The 21,672-nt window shown below is 35.1% G+C and overlaps 1 protein-coding gene across 2 annotated transcripts; it reads left to right on the top strand.

Annotated features, from left to right (window-relative positions):
- The first annotated feature begins 7,919 nt into the window (after nt 1–7,919).
- Nucleotides 7,920–10,627, top strand: TRM28 (histone-lysine N-methyltransferase SETD1B-like protein). 2 transcript variants are annotated; one of them, XM_089831625.1, is made up of 4 exons: nt 7,920–8,046; nt 8,200–9,547; nt 9,938–10,037; nt 10,129–10,627. In XM_089831625.1, exons 2-4 carry the CDS (start codon nt 8,345–8,347, stop codon nt 10,371–10,373), a joined length of 1,548 nt encoding a protein of 515 aa, XP_089687751.1. In that variant the 5' UTR covers nt 7,920–8,046; nt 8,200–8,344; the 3' UTR covers nt 10,374–10,627. The 2 variants fall into 2 exon arrangements, with proteins under 2 accessions (XP_089687751.1, XP_089687750.1); XM_089831624.1 differs by having other exon boundaries at nt 9,935–10,037.
- The last annotated feature ends 11,045 nt before the right edge of the window (nt 10,628–21,672 follow it).

Genomic DNA, 21,672 nt, shown 5'->3' with positions numbered 1-21,672 from the left:
ATATAAACACTATCAATAAGAAAGTAATAACATTTTTTCTAAGCTATAAAAAATTGACTTGATGAATAGGAAACTGTCCCAAGACGAGATGTTGTGACTAATCCCAAATTAGGTTTCTTGAGAGCACAATGCAATACTAACAAAATGAATCATGATGAGAAAATAGAAGGAAATAGTCTTTGGAATAGGGGGAGAATGGGCTTCAAATCCTGATGGATTCCAGACCATGATCTTCTACCAAATTTTTTTGGCATCTCTTAAAGGATGATCTTCTTAGGGTTGTTGAGGAATCGAGGAGTAAGGGCTTCATCTTCAAAAATTTCAACAACACCTTTGTCACTCTCATCCCAAAAAGGAAAAAACCTATTTTTTTTGAGGAGTTTCAACCCATTTCTTTATGCAATACAATATACGAAATCATCACCAAAGTGACAACAAATAGACTCAAAGGCATCTTGGGGAAAATAATTTCCCCTAAATAAAGTAGTTTTACTCCCAATTGTAATATAGCAAATGGTATAATAGTGGCACATGAGGCCATCCACTCTTCCAGCACAAGCACAACTAGACGTAATGAAGGCATGTGATCTTGTAAATAGAGATTTTCTATTGCAAGCTCTGAAGAAGTTTGGTTTGAATGATGGTTGGATAAAGTGGTTGAGTACCATGATCTTAGGCTACACAACATTTATCATGGTTAATGGAAGTCCCTAGGGATTTTTTGAGACTACCCTCAAGATCAAAGAAGGTGACCCTCTATCACCTTTCTTGTTCATTATCTTGGTAGAGGTGTTGGGCAGATCAATTTCTCAACTTTGAATGAATGGCCAATGGAAGGGTATTAGAATTGGTAGAGGTCTGGAGGTAGAGACTCAATCATATTTTTTATATGACTCTTTTTTCTTCAAGGTAGTAACCATGGTGGAGGAAAGATTGACGAAGAAAGTTATGGATGAACACAACTTTTACTTGGGACACACCATTACTTGGAGCTAATATGAAATCCTATTTTTTAATACTGAGATTGACTTTCAACATGCTATATAGCATGGGTCTTTGGTGCCAAGATTGGAAAAATCCTGGGCACCCCACTATTTTTGGGTTCTTCCAAACATGGACTTTGGAAGGAACTAATTGATAATTGCAAATCCTATATGAATGGTTGGTAGGATCGATGGCTTGCATTGGCAAGACACATTCTCTTGATAAAATCTGTGATAACAACTATGCCCATCTATTCTATGCCATGCTTTAGGATTCAAAACAAGGTGATCAAAACCATTCAATAGGATATGACTGAATTTATTTGGAATGGGAATCAGGATCACCATAAATTTTTTGTCATGGCTTAGGATCAACTTTTCCAACCTAAAGGTAGTGGGGGTGTCAATCTAAGAAATTGGAAACTCCTACACACAAGATTAGGAGCAAAATTAGTTTCACAAATATACTCACAATCATACCAAAGACGGGTTAAGGTCCTCAACAAAAAATATCTAGATAATATGGAGGATGAAAGAGTCTTGACTATAGTCAATCCTTCTCATGGCTCTGCACTTTGGAATTTTTTACTGAGCTTTCATCTTCTGATCTTGGATCAAATAACATGGCAAGTGGGAAATGAAACTAAAGAATTTTTTTGGTTTGATTCTTGGGACAATGACAAACCTTTGAAAGATGAGGAGGTTCCTTGCAATCTCATCAAAGTGGAAAAGTGTTTTGGGGTGAAAATATGGAAGATTATGTAGAGCTACAATCCTCTATACTCAAAAGGCCCCTAAGATGGAAGGATCTGACCCTACTCTAGTTGCATACTGAAGAAAAATAAATACACTCTTGATTGTTGCAAAACTAATCAATTTACGAAACTCAAGATCAAGATATCTTAAGGTTGTTTGGGGAAAGAAGTAGGGAGTACTTTGTGAGGATTGGTTATACTCTCCTTGGTTCCTTTCATGCTTTAATTGAATGGGAAAGAAAGCTATGTTGGCATAGCACGTGTCTTCTTAAGGCTGGCATATTCACATGGTTGGTTAGTTATACATAGATTCTTACTAGGGATTGCTTGATGAAGATAGGCTTCTCTTGTCCATTCTAATGTGTTCTATGTAACAAAGCTGAAAAAACCATTGATCATCTCTTCTTCAAATGTGATTTCTCTAGAATTGTTTGGACATTTATTTTTAAACGCTTATAATAGTTAGGCCCCATGCTAGGCACACACACATAATGCCTTAAAGTTTGGCTGAGTGTCTCACAATCATCTTGCTTTTCCTTCATTTGGTTGATTTCCCCTTCAACCACACTATGAGAAATTTGGAAGGACTACAACTAGCATATTTTCTAGCACAAATCTAAGGACTTGCCAGATTCCTAGTAAGGTTAGAGAAAGTTATTTCTGAGGTAGTCTACAATGCTAGTTCTAGAGTGAATTAGGTCAAGTTTCCTTTCTCCCAAAAGGACACTATCATCCAAAAGAATTGGTCTATGATCAAATCCAGGCCCGTTAATGGGCTTCCAAAAGCTCATTCTCAGTAGTTGAATAGACCCTCTACTTGGTTTCCCCTAATTTTAGATGTGTCAAGATAAACTTTGATAGGGAATCCAAGGAAAATCTAGGTCCTTTAGGTATTGGAGTAGTGACTCATTTAGAGGATAGAAGCATCCTGGTTATAAATGAAAAGAGGACCAAGGATGAGACAAAAAATTAAGTGGAATGTTTGGAAACATTAGAGGTAGTCTCCCTAAGAGTCAAACTAGGTATCCGCAAAAATTATTTGGAAGGTGACTCAAAGATTGTGGTTAACGACATTGTAAAAGGTAGTATGGCTTCATGGTATTTAGAAAATCTAATCAAGAAAATCATGTTTTTTCTTGATGACATGGATGAGTTCAAGGTCTCCCATTTTATCAAAAGTGCCAATACTTTGGCTAATAAACTCTCTAACATTGGGGTGGTGGGATCCCTTGAAAATAAATTTGAACTCTTCGAAGGCTATACCAATCTTCATCCCATGAACTTTTACTAGAGAATCATGCTCTAGTCTAGTTGGTGGATACTTCCCTGTATGATAATCACATTTTCAATTTGTCTACATCACATTTTCAATCAGGATGGGGATCTCTTCTGGGAGGCTATGAGATTGATTTTTGGAAAAGAATATTGGGAGAACTATTTGAGACCATGATCCAATCTGGACATCTCGTCCCTCTTCCTAGCCACTTGTTTGATGGAAGAAAACTCTTTATCACTAGATAGTGTCTAGAAATTAAAGGGAATGGGGTGGTGGACTGTGATGAGATGGGTTTTAGCATCCATATGGGTCAATTGTTGTGGTGCTAGATTGGAGAACTCTATCTATTGATGGTTTGGGCCTCCAATGACCCATCTGAGTCTCATCTGTTGGGGCTAGCACAAGATTCTCCTTTTCCTACATACACTTAACTTAGAGAGTCTCTTCTTCCTTCTTGGTGGGCAAAATCCAATGTGCCCTTTGATTTGTTGTCAATTATCATCTCGGGATAGAAAGTGATGCAAAGTGGTGGTAGGTGTTGTAGAGTGTAGGTCTACTACAATGGTTGGTGACTAAACAATTGGGGCCTTTGGACCCTAGTTGGCCTAATCACTGGTTTGGGAATAGATATCTCTTTGTTTCCCTCTTATATTGAGCCTTCCAAAGGATACAAGGTGAACAACCAAGGTAGGGCAGGGTTTCTATGGATGATTGTGTTATTCCCAACTTTTTCGAGGAGACAAAGTGTTGGTTCAAGTGATGCAGATTGGGGCCCTTTGTCTCTTATTTTTTATCATACCCGCGTCATGCTTATTTTGGTCTGATCACTTGTTGGTCTTTTTTTTCGTATCGATATGTAAGCTATGTCTCATTCTATGGGTTAGGAGTTTCAGGGATAGGTGTTTTTTTTATGGGGATCTTGTTGATCAGATGGTGGGATTATCTTTGAATCCCAAATTTGTACCTTTTATCTTTTCAATATAAATCAATGTGTGTGTGTGTGTGTGTGTGTGTGTGTGTGTGTGTGTGTGTGTGTGTGTATAATATGATGCATTTAGAGTTTCTTCTCTATCATACATCAATGGTGAAACCAATTTACTTGATTGAACATTATATTTAGTCATATGCCTAATTAGACATTGTATTGTAAAGTCACTGAAGATCACATTAGTGGCTTGCATATTGTGATTAGGACTTTTTGTCATTTATTTAAAGGCAAACAATTATCGTGTGATCATAGAAAATGTATTTAAGTTAACAAACTAACACTAAGTGACATGACCACGTAATGTCATGACCCTACGTGGCTCATTCCATTTAAGGGTCCTGCTCTTACGTTGTCATGTCCCTTCACCCAAGTATATATATGTCGTGCAATCAAGTAGAAAGGATATCAATCAAAATTGACAATCTCATGTATGCATTCAATCTTTAATTATATATATTCAAAAATAATCTTCATCAATGAATACAACATTATTCTGAATATCCATAATTAGAATATCAATGACAATAGATATATATCTGCAAAAAGGGCAAACATAGACATGTAGGTCCAAGAAGAATTCATTAGTATATGTAAAACAAACTAAATCTAAAATAAACCATCTTTATTTGAGATCCTACATTCCTTTACAAGCACTACTTTCTATATTTGATGGATTGTGGAAATATTCATTCACTTATTATCACGAGTTGAAGATTTGATCAAAGTATTTTCTTGTGCATTTTAACAAGCTCAAGAGAAAATGAGAGATGTACAAGATATCATGCCAAAAAATTCAAGGATGAATTACATGAAGAATATAACAATCTGAATAGTATAGATTAGTGGAAGATATTATTTGTTCACTCCACAATGTGTAGAAATGATTACCTTTGTTAGAGGATAAAAGTAGAAATTGGAAGATCTAATGAACAAACCAACATGTAAAATAAATATAAATAAAGTTGTCAAACATAAAAGAGTTAAATTTAGTTATTTCAAACAAATTTTTTATAAGGTTGTTGTTCACTTGCAAGGAGAAAGGGTTTTGTTAGTTTTTTATAAGTTTTAGATTTTCCAAATATCTCAACACATACTTCAAAAAAAGAGTTCTCAACCCTTTTTGAAGTTCAAGTTGACATTTATTAGTCTTGAAATCATTTGAAGATAATCTCACATCAAACTATAGTTTATCTAAAGTTAATAGTAGTTATAGATCCTCCAAAGTGCTCCAAATCAACCCATAAACTGTGCAAATTTTCTACAACCCAAACAACTAGTTAGATCTAAAATTCTGGGGCACATTTTTAGTGTTCTAAAGCTCCAAAATATTTTTAAATATAATGTACAAATTCTCTAGCAAATTCACTTAGTTTTGAATCACTTTTGAGGAGTTCTTTTATAAATATATTTTTCACTCGCCCATAATCACATTCAAAAACCCAAGTTTTAGGTTTGACATTTGTATGTTAGTATTTTTTTTGAAATAATGAGTTTGATTGTAATAAAGGTTGGAAATTATGTCTACAACATTGAAATAAATGGTACAACATGAGAGGTATTAGAAGAAGATATAGGATAATAGAGACTTAAAGAAAATATTAGATACAACCATTGTCTAATACTTTGTAATAAGGTATAACATGAGAGACATTAGAAATAGGGCTTAAGTGATAATGGATGAAGAAGCTAGTGAACAATAGTCAAAGATGTACTGTGGAAATAACTAAATGGGACAATCTTAACAATGTCTTGGAGATGACATTAAAAAAAGGTTCATTAATCAACAATGGATGGAAAACATTAACCACATGTATAAGAAAATCAAATTAGAGGGTGAATTTCTTGAAATAATGCAACAAAATCAAAATCTTCCTTCTTTCTATTCATACAAAATATACCTTAGAATAAACTAACTTTCCTCATTATCATCATTATCTATTATCTTACAAATGACTAAACTCTAAATCAATAAAAAATAAAATAAATTTCTTAAAAAATAATAATAAAAGAACACAAAATAAATCCAAAAACCTTTACATATAAAAAGTAATAAATACACTACGTAAAAAAATTCAAATACATTTGAGAAAAACAGAAAACAGAAAACAATGTCAAAGCTAAAAACAAGTCACTCTGACACACACACGCTAAACATTAGAATTTATACAATTGAAGTAGTAAGTGCACAGAATTAAATAGTGAAATAATTCAACGATGATTTAGGTTGAAAGTGGATGTAACATTTGGGCTTTCACAATGCGGATTTAAAAAGAGATATAAACTGCGAAATCGTTAAGCTTTAATTTAAAAGCCCATGGGAAAACGGGGAAGTGCGGGGCGTGCATGGCTTTTGGTTTATGAAAATGACTGACGGCGCTTCTTTTCAACAAATTCAAAAAAACATACCAAATCATGATTCACTAATTCAAACGACCCGGTCAACGTACGCACACATATATACATGCTCTTCAGTCGCTTTCAAATATTTCCCACTGTCCCTTTCCACCCCAACAATTGCATTGGGCCGAGGCCACAAAACTCTCCTTCCTTGCACGCTCTTCTCATGGAAACCCCCTCATTTCCCTTCAAATCTTTCCTTTTATTTAGGGAAACCTATTCTAACTTTCCGTATCCACAGATTCTAGTTTAGTTTCTAATTTGTATATAGAAATTTGCCAATTTCTTCAGTGAAGCTCTCTATAGATGAGTGAAGAGCTTACAACAAAACTTTTGGCTTTCCTACATTTACAAGCTTGTACAGTGCAAGGGACTTTAAAAGTGTCAATTTAAAATGTTCGCCCCGTTCCTGCTACTAAAATTCCCAATACCTACTCATCTAAAATATAATACTTTTGCATAAATAGACCAATCAGAAAAACTAAAAATATCAACTATAGTATATGTGTGATCAGCTATATAATACATGTATAATCATTTTTTGAAATTTTTTTATCAACTGAAAAAGATAACAATAAATGTAATTCAAATACGAACATGAGCATCATTTTATTTCAAAAATGGAAGAGGATAGATGGCCTAAAGTGGTCTTTAGTGACACACTATGTCAGCGAAAAAAGGACATGGATCCAACAAAACATCAAATGGATGAGTAAATGGAATATTCAATTCAATATGTGCCCCACAAATAATAAAGAAATAAAGGTCTTTGTCATGGAGAAATTCTACAAGAGAAATTGGAGAAGCGAGATCGGACGGAAGAAATTATATTATATAAATGAGTTCAACTCCGCTTGTGATCAACTCCAAGTCTTTGTCATGGAGAAATTCTACAAGAGAAATTGGAGAAGCAAGATCGGAAGGAAGAAATTATATTATATAAATGAGTTCAACCCCGCTTGTGATCAACTCCAAAAAGCATACATAGGAGCCAACATTTCTTGGAGGGCTAAAATTCTTATTGCTCAGCTGAGAACCAACTCTCACCAACTTCGTTGTGAGACCGGACGTTGGAAGAGGCCAAAAGAGGCTTGGGAAGAAAGAATTTGCAGATTCTGCAATTCTGAGAAAGTGGAAACTGAACAACACTTTATTTTAGAATGTGAAGCCTACAAGAGTAGTAGAGATAAATTTGCGGACACTATATGTGACAGTTCTTGGCATAACTTATTCAACGAAGAGTACATTGAGCAATTGGGTGGACTCATCATCATCCTACACAAGCAACGAACATTGTTACTTAAGTCTGCTTGAGTTGTCTTGCTGTCCCATAAGCTATTTTTAGCCTCGTGGACGTTAAAATTTTATCTATCTATCTATCTATCTTTCTTTATTCTATAATCTTTTCCAATGATCAATCAATACAACTGTCAAGTATTAGATTGATTTGAAAGTGGTTGCAAAAATATTCTTTTTGAAATTCTAGAAATGAAGGCGCAAAGATCAAGAATTAGGGTGATTATTATTGTTTATTCATAGGAAACAACATTGCCCTTTGCATTTCTGTTTTCTATCTCTATTCATTGTTCATCGTCTCGATCTTCATGGGCCTTTGGATTTGAGTCAACTGAACACGATCATTGCTCGGTAAGACTTCATTTTAACTTACCTTCTGCCATTATTAGGCACTTTGTTTTTTCCTCTAGTTTCCATCATCTGTTATTTTTCTTCTCTTCTTCCATTCTGAATCAGAGTAGAAAATTAAACCAATGAAGTTGTACCTAACATAAGATATTGCAGGGGGGAGAGGAATAGTGTATCTTCAGATCTGTGTTGTGAGTGAAGCAGAGATTTTCGTGTGAGAAGTCATCTTGACCTGTAGATACTACAGACTGCTACATAAACCTGAAGTATGTATGCTTCGCCGTGAGCCTGTTTTGCAGAGATGGAGTACTCAGTGGCAAGGGAGCGTAAGATGCAGCCAGAAATGCAGAAATCTCTGTCACAAGTGTTGCAGGAGGAAGAGCGGGAGGAGCCTTTGGTGTATTCGGAGAGAAGGCAGCAGCATCATTATCGGTCATCTCCTTTGAAGGGGAAGAGAAGAACAAGGCTGAGGGAAGCGGCTGCCAGGATCCTGGAGCCCAGATTGCATTCCTGCAGCTGCCCTCGCCCCATTACTGTCCGTTACCTTGTTCATTTGGATCGTATCAGTATGGCCAATCTTAAAAGGAGTAAACGCTTGAGAAAATGGCAGGTGGAATATGTGGATGAGAGTCAGAAGAAGAAGAGATCGAGCTCTTCTGCTTGGCAAAAGGCAGCAGAAGCTCTACTCAACGCTTTCGGCTTCTCTCCTCATCCCGCTGCTGAATCCGCTAGCCTTTTCCGCTTCAACAAGAACAGGGGAGAAACAGGAGAAACAGGGGAGCTTCAGAGGAAGAACAAGTATAACCTACTGAAGTCTATTTTGAGGAGGGTAGGCCCGTCGAAGGATTGCGTCCACAAGGACACCGTTTCAGAGGGTTTCCCAAATGGCCCGAGGGCTCTGAGCAGGCCGGAAATGGAAGGCAGAGTTAGAATATATGACATTGTGAGGTGGAATTCCTTCGAAGAGTCGCAATTTCTTGACATCTCAAGGAGCAGCTCGGGAAGAGAAAAGGAAAGGCGTCGCCATATTTCTTCAATGGAAAGGAAGGTGCGTGGGAGAGGAAAGGAGGGAGAATGGATGGAGGATATATCCTTTAGCACTAGCAGTAGCAGCACATGGCTAGAATCGAGCCTTGACGGGTACTCTGGATCAAACACTAACACTCCTGGTCGAAGCAGCAGCTCTGGTTGTAGCGAGATTAAAGGAAGTGACTCCGATTCTGACCTTTGCAATTTAGGGGATTCCTATTTTTCCCTGGAGAACGATCAAAATGGAGGAGCTGGTGATTTTCATCACAGTCCGAGATCTGCAGTGAATATGATCTCAACAAAACCCCAAATGTGCGACGCCGTCTGTAATCGGTATGAAGGATCTGTTTCTTGTATTCAAAATGATAATAAGCTTGCTTCGTCGCCCCTCATAACGATTCCTCTGAATTTCATGCCGGAGATGGATGAAGCGACTTCAGGCGACGGTGTTGAATCAGACTCCACAGATATTGAGGTAAATATCTTTGCTTTTTCCGTCATTTCCATGACAACACCCTCTCATTTGCACGTGCACCTTCTCTCAAACCCTTATGTTCTTAGTATCTACTCCTCTACACTTGTAAAATGATCTAAAGTTTGAAACCCTAAATTTCAGTTTTCTGAAATGTTACAATGTGCGCTCGAGGCTTTGTACATTAGAAAGAAAAACAAAGAAACTGGGGACAATCTGGCCATATTAACATCCGATTTTGGTAGATTTATGTTGGAAAGTGGCATTTGCCGAGTGAAGAGAAACTAGTGCAGCCTGCTTTGTGTCCATTAATATCTTATAAAACAAAGGTTTGCTTGCCTGCTATTGCTATTGCTATTGATGAAGTTTAACTGGTTTTATGATGAAAAGGAGAAAGAATGCATGGAGAATGAGGAAGTGGAACAACAAAGTCCGATTTCTGTTCTTGACTCCTCCGGCTTTGATTTTGAAGAGAGCTTAGCAAACATACAGAGTCCGTTTCTGCGCTCTTTCCTTGTCACTTGCTTTTCTATTTCATTGAATATATTTATATTGTCCCTGAGATGAACTTTTGGTGATAGCAGGGGCTAGAAAGCATTTGCTTAGGAAGATATGCGAATATGAGCAGCTTGCCGAAATGAATACAGTACGAGTATTGGAAAGGAGCCATGTGTGTCTATGGGAAGGAGGAGGAGAGGAGCTCCTGGAGATGGGCAGAGGAGACTGGACGAGGAGGTTCAGCGTGGAAAGGGAAGAAATAGGGTTCAAACTTGCAGTGGCAATATTCCGACTGCTGCTGGAGGAACTTCTCCTGGATCTTCTTGCATGAACCTCTGGAAGCAATAATAAATAGATTAATATCGAAACAAAGAACATGAAAAGGGCACTATGAGAGAGAGATTTGCATATAGAGTATCTAACGTCTTGGTATTTTGTTTTTCAATATGAAAAAGGCACACCTTGTGCCAGTCAAGAGTTACCTCAGCGCATTTTAACTACAGATAGAAACAGTTGCATTCTGTTGTTCAACAACTGAGTAAAAATGATGTAATTTTATATTATCAATAGTTCCATTTTATATTATACGAGTACAAGAGTAATGCTAATTTCGAGCCTTTTCATCTCAATTACAAGTAGAAATGGCAGTCTTGTTTCCAATTCATCATATTGTCGTGCTAATTTCAATTTTATAAATTATTTGTTATCTTATTTTTAAGCACAATATAAATCACCTTTTTAAATAAATGGTCGGAAAAAATATTAACTATTTATACTTAAAAATAAATTATATAAAATAAAAGTTATATTTATCTTGAATATATATTCAAACGTGAAGAATATGTATGTTAAAATTTTAGAAACTGAGAAGAGAGATGATTTAGAACTTAAAAATTAATTTCTATCTATTTCCGTTCAAATCTACATCGGTTCAAGTGATCTCTAAATACACTCCTTTATCTACATGAAAATGAATTGTTGTGTAGAGAAAAACTTATGACTAACTAAATAAATTGCCTAAAATCTAATAAATAGATATTGTTTCCATAGATAAAACACCATTTAAGAATTTGGGAAGCAAGGGCTTGTTCTCCTTAATCAAGCCCCTAAGAGGATATATTTAATTGATTTTAAATAATGATAAAAGATAAGAACCAAATGTGCATTATGTCTAGGGTAATGCATATTGTTGTATTACTTTGTTAAATGCAATTGAATTCCTCAAGGGCGCTTCTACAATGTGTAAGTGGATTAAGGCATGTCACATTAACTCAAGTTAATAGTTAAATACTCTTTAAATACAACAAAATAGTACATGAACTGACACAACCATGCATTCGTTTAATTTCTAGTGGTGGTGAAAAGTGGACAAAGTTTAAACATGGATTTTAAAGTTTGAGGCCTAAATCCAGGACCATTCAATAACCTGTCAAATCTACACCTAGGAATTCAACTCATGCTAGTAAATGAAAGATATATATCGAGTTATTTTTTTAAGAATAATGATGATGAGATCAAGATAGAAGAGTACCATGAGTTAAATTTCATGTAAGTATACAAAACTCATTGGTTTGTCATCACAAATAAGACTTTTTAATGAAATACACAACTCTTAGACTTTGACCTCACAAAAAGGCATTTTAATTAAAGTGGGCCATAAAGATAAAGCTTTAAAATTGCATTGACCTACTTTTTTTTTATCAGTAAAAGGCTTATGCCATAATTTTATCAACTTATAAAAATAATACATGTATTTTTTTCCATTCAAATTTTAGGCACCGCGGGAAAATGAGTGGAAAAGAAAACCCTCGGTCTTGCTTGGGATGCTAGTGTTTTGTCTATAATTTGATACAATTACCCCTTAGTAATAACAAGGTCTTTGGTAAGGCATTCTTTTCCTTACAACATAAATGATTTGTATATTTACAATTACCCATTGTTTGGGGACCTTGGGAAAAGATTTACAATTACCCCTTGATTTGACCGAGGCCTTTGGGAAGGCATTCCTTCCCTTACAACATAATTGATATTTTTATTTGTTTCTTGACCGTTGCCTGTTAACTTTAATATTATTTGGACCTTCTTTCTTCCTTACTTCACTTGGTATTACTGAGATTTAAATGCACAACCTTAAGTTGGCTAAGATCTTTGTTAGTATGTCTATGTGTTATAAAAAAAAAGCTAAATGAAAACCTAAATGAAAATTCTCATTGTACCTCATTTTAGGTGAATGTTTATTCTTGTATTATAAAATTGAGTATACCTCAATGTTCTCATACGTTGAATTTATTGTGTATTATCCTTTGGAATATTATGGTGTTCTTATGTATTACCTATATAGTGATTAGTACCTCATACGAGAGATGAAAACATGATAGTGGAAATGATTGAATATGAAGCTAACTTTGGGAACTGTCAAACAATTGAATATCATAACAGTCATGAGGAAGATTAAGTTTATTGAATTAAAACATGGCACTGTAGTGGTGTCCAAGGAAAGGATGAAATGATGATGGATAAACACGAGGGACACAAACTTAATCATAGATCCAATCTATCATAACCACGAGATTGAATTAATAAAAGACTACCTAAAAGAGAAAGTGGATAAACCAAATGGATGTTTGTTATTCATACTAAAAGCCAAGATACATACCTTATTGGTAAAAGATTAAGTTATGCTCAATTCATAATGAAAGGAAGCAATTATTCTTGAAAAACCTTCCAATTGGCATATTGAACTAAATGTCTGAATAGCAATGGTTTTTTACATACTTATCTATCACACCTAGCATTGATAAGAAAAAAAAGATCTGACACTAAATATAGCATAAGCACAAGACATTGTTGTACCAATGAGGGAACAAAGATGATTAACTTTTTTAATCAAAGGATATATCACTAATGTATCGATGCCAAATTAAAGTGTTATCCTACCAAGCTATGCAAATTATCATTTTGTTAATACTTCACCAACATGCTAACTAATTTTTAATTTACAACCTATGAATGAGTTTAACAATAATAATGATCAATAAAGCAAGTAATGATCTGCAATTTAAAGAGAACTGGTAATATAAACATATTCCACTATAGTTTTAAAGAGTGATCTTGTGAGGATTAGAGGGTATTTAAATCATCATTAGATGATTCAACATTTTACAGATTAGATAGAAAAACTAGCATACAAGGTCTAATTTATATACAAAACTTAAATATGTTCTTTAGTTGAATAAGTTTAGCTAGTTACTAAAAGACACTTGGGGTTTTAAACTAGTAATATACATCAAATTACTTTTATAAGATAATCCCACTATTGCTTCTATCAAAAAAATAGAGGTAAACTAGTGATAAATACATAGCCCAAACTACTTGATGGGCCTCTGCCTAATTTACCTAATATTCCTAAAAGTTTTTAAATGCATAAAGGTACATAAAATAAAAGATTAAAGATTTATTAAGATTAATTATATCAACTTAACTATATTAATAAGAGCTAGGAAGTTCATACAAAGTGCATACTAAGTATTAATATTTACCAATCCTCAAGCTACTATTTTCTCCATTACAATCTCCCTATTTCAATTGAAGTACAAACTAACATAAGGATGTATTTCAACATGAAATCAACAATCAATATTCAAACTAAGTACCTTAAACAATCAAGAGATACAAATATGCTTGCATACTCTATTTCCAACTTTTAACCATTTCTTGACCCTTGCCATTAATGGATAATTTATAGTTCTTTACAAGCTAGTGAGACATTATAGTGGCCAGCCATAGTTTTCTTTTTAGTTCATATTGCCAAACTCTTTCAGGAGAATTTTCATATCATGAGCCATTGCCTAGTTTGAGACACATTGTATGCATTCAATTGATGATTATGACTACTTGTATGATATGATACTTTATATGTTCTTAGTGATTATAGTCATTTTCATGGTGATTCCATACTATGTGCTTTAAGTTGATGATTATAGTTATCTTCATGATGATAGAATTTATATATTACGATTTCATGTGTGCGTGTGAAATTATTAGTTATTGACCTCATACTATCATGTCTATGGATATCTTGTATGTTTTATATTTTGATTGACATGCTTGAAGTGGTTAAGGGAGGGAGTCATTGTCAACTATGTACTGGATCTACACGACATACTGGTCCTTGTCATTTTCTATTTTATATGTATACATGTACATGCTCATCTTTTATGTAAGTTTGAAGGTATTGTGCATTGACTTCCTTAAATTGCTAGAATGAGTGTGCCCTATTGCAATATCTCAAATGGTAAGAGAGGGGAGATAATGGTCAAGTTTAAATACTCACCTAATCCATCTTTTGTCCCAAAATAGTGGACAAGTATCTGATTGTCTACCCATCCAAATTCCTCAAGGTGACATGAATTTGTGAATCTTTTTCTTAAGTGTGATTATTAAATTTTGGTTTTAGTTTGTGTGTTCCCTAGTTGTGTACCATATTTCTTGATGTGGTTTTGTGTCAAAATAGATTAAAAGAATAAATAATTAAATTTTGTTAATTATAAAAAATACTAATTGTATACCAAAAAGTTGGCACACTCCTATAAATCCTTATTCTTGATAAGTACCCATGATGAAGATGTTGGAAGTCTAAATTGGAAGCCAAGATATTGAGAAGGGTGGGGTGAATTAGGATCTATAACACTGAAACCTTTTCAACAATTATATAATGCATTTACAACATTTACTATCTCATATCCAATTTCTTATGCATGCATAAATTATATAATAAAATTGTAATAACATATAGATCTAATCTATCACTCACATGCATGAGAAGTAATCACATGACACAAAGATCTTGGTTACCTAGAAATATCTCAAAATGAAGGTAAAATTGGGGTGAGGATGACACTCACAAATCTTCACTATTGTAGTAATAAAGTTAACTTATTAGGGTTACAATGTTTGACCATATCCAAATGTCTGTCCTGTGAGTGGTCTTCCCTGTTAAAAGATTTTGAGTCTGTTAGATCTCACCTGGTTAGAGGATTTCACACTTACAAAAAAGTAAGAACTTTGTTAGGAGATTTACAAAGATCTGTTAAGAGATTTACCTTGTCTCAATCTATTAAAAATGATTCAGTACCTAATCCTTTCTCTACTCTAATAAGATGATGTTGGATCTCTTCTTTTCAATCTCATTTGATCTCTTGATCTGATATAGCTCTTCTATCCTTCACTTCTTGACTAGGTCACTTGCTCTGTTCTAGAATAAAAAAAATCTTTGCCTCTTTTGTAATGTTCACACATTCACACTTGAACCATATGAATAGCCCGTTCGCTCCTTCGTATCACCATACACTTCACTATGTATCATACACAACTATGTCTCTTCACCATGTACCATAAAAACTATGTCAAGTTCTACTCTATTTAGAGATTTCATAAGGAGTTTTCTAGATGCTTCCTTGTTTGGCCTCTCTATTTGATTCATTAACATAGAACTGCTAATCTTATGGTAAGATATACTGTCAATTAGCGCCAAAACACTTAGTCATTATGGGAAGTCAATAGTGTTTGAGCTGTTGGAAACAATCAAGACTTGCCAAGCTACTGAGAGGGGAGGGGTGAATCAGTAACTCCAAAGCTTTTTATAAATTCAACACTTTTCAATATAAATCATTCACCATTAATTGATCTACTTTACTACATGCATATGAAACTGAAAAATAATCATTCATGACACATGAGCATATAATTTGGTGACCTAGAAACCTTCCAAATAGAAAGTAAAACTAGGGTGGGGATGATACCCACAAAACTTCACTACTACAGTATAAAGTTGGCCTGTTAAGGCTTACATTGACCACTTCTGATGATCTGCCCTGTTAAGAGCAATTTGGATTGCTAGATCCACCTTGTTAGAGGTTTTACAACATATAGTGAAGTATGCAATCTGTTAAGAGATTTAAAGAAAGACTATTAAGTCTACCCTATTAAAGGATTTAGAAACTGATTCACCTATTAGGATGAAATAGTATATTTGACTTACAACTTGAAGTACAGATCACCTCTTGTGATAGATATAACTTTACTACTCCTTATAGACCTTGCTGAATACTCTACTCTACTGCTAATTCGCATTCACTCTTCTCAAAACATTGCTTCATTCCTTGATACATTGGTATGATACAATACATCACATATATATACCATTCTAATATTCACAATTACAAGGTCGGCTAAAACACAAGTAAACAAAATATTACCGAGTCGGCTCCAAATAGTAGAAACTCGGGTTCTGAATAGCTAACTTGGTAACCTTCTAATACTTGGCATCCACTGCATTACTCAGTATCATCATGCACTTGGTATGAGTAGAGGCTCGGTCCATACTAATCACACAACGTAGCTTCAAACTTGGTGACCATTGGAGACTCGATAGATAAAGTGTAACTCGATGGAAATGAATTTCTATGTTTACCTTGTTGAACTTGATAAACATTGCACATCCATCACTCGGTAGACACTAGCTCCGCATCACAAAAATTGATGACTCGATAGACACTGTGAAGCTCGGTGACTATTGTTTGCTCGGTGATAATTGCGAGACTGCACACTGTCTGCTTTCACTCAGTAGCTTCTAGAATGCTTGGTATAAACTGGTTAACTATTGAACTTACTTGGCAACCACTGAATACTCAGTAAACATTGGAGATTGAGTGATGAGTTTGGTAACCATACATAACTATGAATAAGTGTTGTCACTAATGGCAAACGTAACTTAATGCCAAAAATCTCCCCCTTTGGCATTAGTGACAAAAACACTTATAAGCCAAGACTTATGTACACTAACATACTGATTTTGATTTTTCAAAATTTATCTTTGTAATGCTGCTGTATATATATTTGCACTTATCTCCCCCATACATAAGACATAATATATACATAGTCTCTCTCCTTTTTATTCTGTACATATGTCATTCTATTCTCTCCCACTTTGTCTCTTCACAAAATATCTCTTACTCCCCCTTTTTGACAATAATGCCAAAGAGTTATATAATATATTCATACAGAGACACCAAAATGTGAGAGAAACTTGGAATGTACCTTGAGAATAAGAGCTAATGTCTTATCCCAGTTCTCTTGCAAAATTTTGCAGGTATGAAGAGCTACTTGAACTTCAGATGAGAGCTCAATCATATGGTCTGCAATTGAAAAATTGTAATCCTGGACCAATGACTTTGAATATGCAATATGCTTTTGCATTGTGTCCATGATTGGAAGGATCATGTTTTGGATCTCTATTAATGTGGATCTGATCCTTGCTTCCTCTCTCAGTAGTTTAGCCTGCGTATTTGATAGAAATCTCACCTTAATGTGATGTGCTGAGCTTGAACTGGGGTCAAGCTGCAACCTTTGGGCACTGGCCTTCATATCTTCATCAATCTTATCCAATTTCTCTTTTACCTCCTTAGTGAACCTAGTAACATCACATAGTTTAGCAAAAAGTGATGTTACATTTGTAAAAGAATTTTCAATGTTAGCCAAAATGGAGGATAGTTCTACCTAATTTATGGCATTGTGCTGAGCAATGTGCTCAAGCACTTTATTGTCAAACTTTTTCTCTGCCTTTTCTATCAACTTCTCTTCACCAGAAGTGTCCTCATTGAACTTATTAACTACTTCTTCCAACTATAGCAAGATATGTTGATTAGAATCAACATCCATGCCTATATCCTCTGTTAAAATGTTCTTTGCACTCTCAATAATTCGAAATTCCCTGTCTCTTTCCTCTCTTAGCTGCTTTTGCCTTACCTTCTATTCCAAAAGTTGGCTAACCAATCTCATTTCTTCAACTATAGTAGTATCAAGATCCAACTTAGGAATTACAATCTCTTTATCCAAATCAATATCATCATCAATTTCCTTTCTAGTAAGAAAAAGTTTTAGGGATGTCCTTGGTTCTACTTCTAACATTACTACCTTGGACTTAGGAATAGCGACAATTGTAGAGATAGTTGGACTAGGTGTAAAAACTTGAAAATGACCAATTGAAGAAATACTTGTAGGAGTGCTAAAAGAATCCAAAATTGTTGTGGTATCCAAAATTGAAGTAATAATAGGTGGAGTGCTGATTGAAGTACTTGCAACAGAAGAACTTATTGGAACAAAAATTGGTGCAAGCAAAGCTGTAATAGTCAAAACTGTAGAACATGATGATGAACTTACTACACATACTGCTGATGAAGTTCCTAACTTGATAGCTGAAGAAGAGGAGGTTTGCAGCTCAGCAGATGAAGTAGCTGACACTTCCATTAATGATACCTGGAGTTAAGAGGTAGCAAAGGGTGATTGAGCAGATGATATATCTATTGATGTTACAATCACACTTTCTGAAGCTATCTCTATGCCAGATGATGTAGTAGTCTTTGGTGGAGAGTGAGGAAGGGAGGCTATAACTTGTGCAGCTATCCTTATTGGACTATTTTCTTCATTTCCTTCCTTATCTTCCTCATCAACTTCTCCCTCCTTCTCTTCTTCATCATTCTTCAATGCTTGAGAGTCGTTCACATCAAAAATGACACAAGGTGTGTTATCTTCTTTGTCATTGTCACTATCATCGTCATCATCTTTTATTTCAACTGGATCCTCACTAGGTTTATGCAAATGATACAAATTTTCCCACATAGATGTAGCATCCTTGACTACATGCTCAATTTCCTTTACTAAAATTAAACAAGTATGAAATCTCATCATCATCTTGTCTTCATTTTTCTTCATTGCTGCCTTAACTTCTACATTAGTAAGATTACGTAGAAACTTTCTCAAAGATTGCTCAAATAAGTCTTTGGCTATTTGCATAGCTACTTCCCATCTAACCTTGACTTTGTCTAACCGAACTGTAGAGATTTGTGAAGCAAACTGATTAGGAGAGAATTTCCATCTTCCTAACTTGTCCATGATCAGATCTTCAACCTCCTTTTGTTCAGCTAGAGTCTTGGTTTCATACTTAAGTACTTTGAAGTTGTTGATCCCAGCACCTACTCTTAATTGGTTAAGTCTTTCCTGAAAGGTGGGAGGAGGCTTAATAAGCACAGCTTCACTATCTCCTTTGTTCTTAGATCTCTTGGTAAACACAGCTATGGAGGCCTTGGGTTGCTTGGTGATAGTCACTTTGCCCTTCTTTTTCACAAGCTCTTCCTCCTTTTTTGATTCCTATTCTTCTTCTTGTGATTCTTCTTCATCCTCTCCTTTTCCTTCTGTAAGCATACTGCTTGAGGTAGCTTGATCTCAAGCTCTATTCTAGTTTTAGCTTCTTCATAGGTTCCAAAGATAAGTAGCTTTAGATCTGCTAGCTCATTAACTAGGGCTTCAATAATGCCTTTTGTCTCATCAATGTTAACCTCATATGGAAGAGGTTTCACCCATTCAACTCTAGGCCTGACTGCCTGGATATAAACTTAATCACAATCAACCATGAAGCATACATCATCTTTATAATCTTCAACTAGTCTAGGAGGAATCCTGAACTTGTTGTTCATCTTCTCCTTGAAAACTTCAAAATAATTATCAATAATACTTTCAAAATTTTCACCCATGTCTGTAATGAATTCATTAATTTGATATAGAATGGCAGTATCTTTCCTCCATACAATTGAACCTTTGGATGGGAAGAACTTTTGAACATAAAAGAAAAGACAAGTTAGCAAAGAACCAAATTTATAGGGGTTGTTCTTTGATGTCTTGATGCTGTCCATGTTCTTGTTTAACTATTTCAACAATAAATTTGACAGATCAAATTTTAGGTTCTTCTTCACAACCTTATATGCCAAATCAATGGCCTCACACAACACACTATTCAATCGAATGGAGCTATATATCTTATGTGTAATGATGTGAATTCCAAACCTAAGTTCCACATCAGATACATTACTAATCTTTATACCTCTGCTGTCCCACTTAGCTAGGGTTTTCTTCTAGAGCTCTTCCTGACCTAAGGTTTTAGTTGTTTTAGCCTTGTTGAGCATAGGGAGACCCGTGATCTTATGAGTCATTTTCTTCATAATCAACATAGGCTACTCTAACCATAATTGACCATTATGCACATGGCTTATAATATACCTAATCCACCTAATTTGGAAATTCCTTGGTAGATGCGGGATATGGGTTAATCCTTTGACCTCTAGATGCCTATGCTTGGGTTTCAAAGATCCATCAACACACATTTCTCCTAGGAAACTATCCATCTCTAGGGTTCCAATTTCTTTCATAGTACACTTAAAATGAGTGCGAATATTGTTAATAAGGAGTACCTTTGGAGGAATTTGTGATTGAGCTCCATTTGGGTCAAGTGACTCCGCAACTGCTAGTACCAACTTGAAATTTGGTGCTTTCCATTCCATGCCTTTTACCAACACTTTAGAACCTCTTTTTGCCTTCTTGCTATTGCTACTTCTAGATGTCATGGTTGCTCAGTAAATGAGAAAAATTCTTTGAAAAATCTTTGCTGCAAATTCACTCGAGATTGCTTGGATGCACTGTAAATTGCTCTACACTGGGTATACTAAAGTCACGATGAAAATGAAGTCAAATTCTGCCCTTTTTGATGAATTTTTTTCATTAATGCTTGGTGCCATAATGACATAGTGCATGACAGACTATCATCCACTGACTATGCTCAGTAAAAGCTTGTGACTCGGTGATCGAACAAAACTTTATTACTCCCGACCTAGCTTGGTAGAGTCTATGAGCAACCTTGCTCAGTGAATACTGATTTCTTGTGATTCCTCTATATCTAAAATACTAATTTGGATGTTTTTCTTCCTTTCATTCATTGGAACTGCTTAAGATATGGCTTGAAGATACAGTTCCAGTTCTTCCTTAAGAACTTAATTGGAAACGGTGGAGTCACCCACTTCTTGAGTGACATGGCCATCATTTGAACTGGTTTGCTTGGTAGATTTGGGAATCCACTATTGTCTCATCTACTTCCTGATGTTATCAGCTTTAGCTTTCTTTTCATCTTCAACCTTTCCTATATTCATGCAATTCTTAGCTATATGACCAAGTTCAGTGCATGTATAACATCTTATTTTAGTATCCTTCTTTCTCAAGTGATGCCTTGCATAATTTATGCCAATCTCCACAGTAATGACATCTACACCAAGTATTGTAGTCCCAACCAAATATTGCCTTTACAAGTTGTTCAGTTGGATTGAATGGTTTAGATCTGCATTCAGATGCCTTGTGACCTTATTTTTTGCATTTGTGACATTTACCTTCAAATTTAGGTTTATCCTTACATTCATTAGCTTTATGACCATGTTGACTGCAATTGTAACATTTCCATTGAATTTCGCCTTTCCATTGCTCCAACATTTGTTTGATGTGTGACCTAATTTACCACAGTGATTGCAAGTAGGTCATTGATTCCTTTGAGCACTTTGTTTGGAAGATTCACCTTATTCTTTGTATCCAAGTCCTGCTTTACCTTTTTGCCTATATAGATTCTGCTCACTTTGCTGATTCAATTGATCCATGTCTGCTTGGGATTTCATTATCCTTTCATTGAGTTGCTTTTTAGAATTCAAATCGACCTTCAATCTTTCATTGATTTGTCTTTCAGTGCTTAAATCATT

Source organism: Cupressus sempervirens, chromosome 5, assembly GCF_028749045.1.
Source record: "Cupressus sempervirens isolate cs-2001-9-10 chromosome 5, ASM2874904v1, whole genome shotgun sequence".
NCBI lineage: Eukaryota > Viridiplantae > Streptophyta > Pinopsida > Cupressales > Cupressaceae > Cupressus > Cupressus sempervirens.
Note: the sequence above shows the minus strand (reverse complement) of the source record. Positions and strands in the feature narration are given on the sequence as shown.

Coding starts and splice junctions, on each gene's coding strand:
- TRM28 (XM_089831624.1), top strand. CDS start 8,345: ATGGAGTACTCAGTGGCAAGGGAGCGTAAGATGCAGCCAGAAATGCAG. Junction 9,548..9,934: donor CAGACTCCACAGATATTGAG/GTAAATATCTTT, acceptor TATGATGAAAAG/GAGAAAGAATGCATGGAGAA. Junction 10,038..10,128: donor GAGCTTAGCAAACATACAGA/GTCCGTTTCTGC, acceptor TGGTGATAGCAG/GGGCTAGAAAGCATTTGCTT.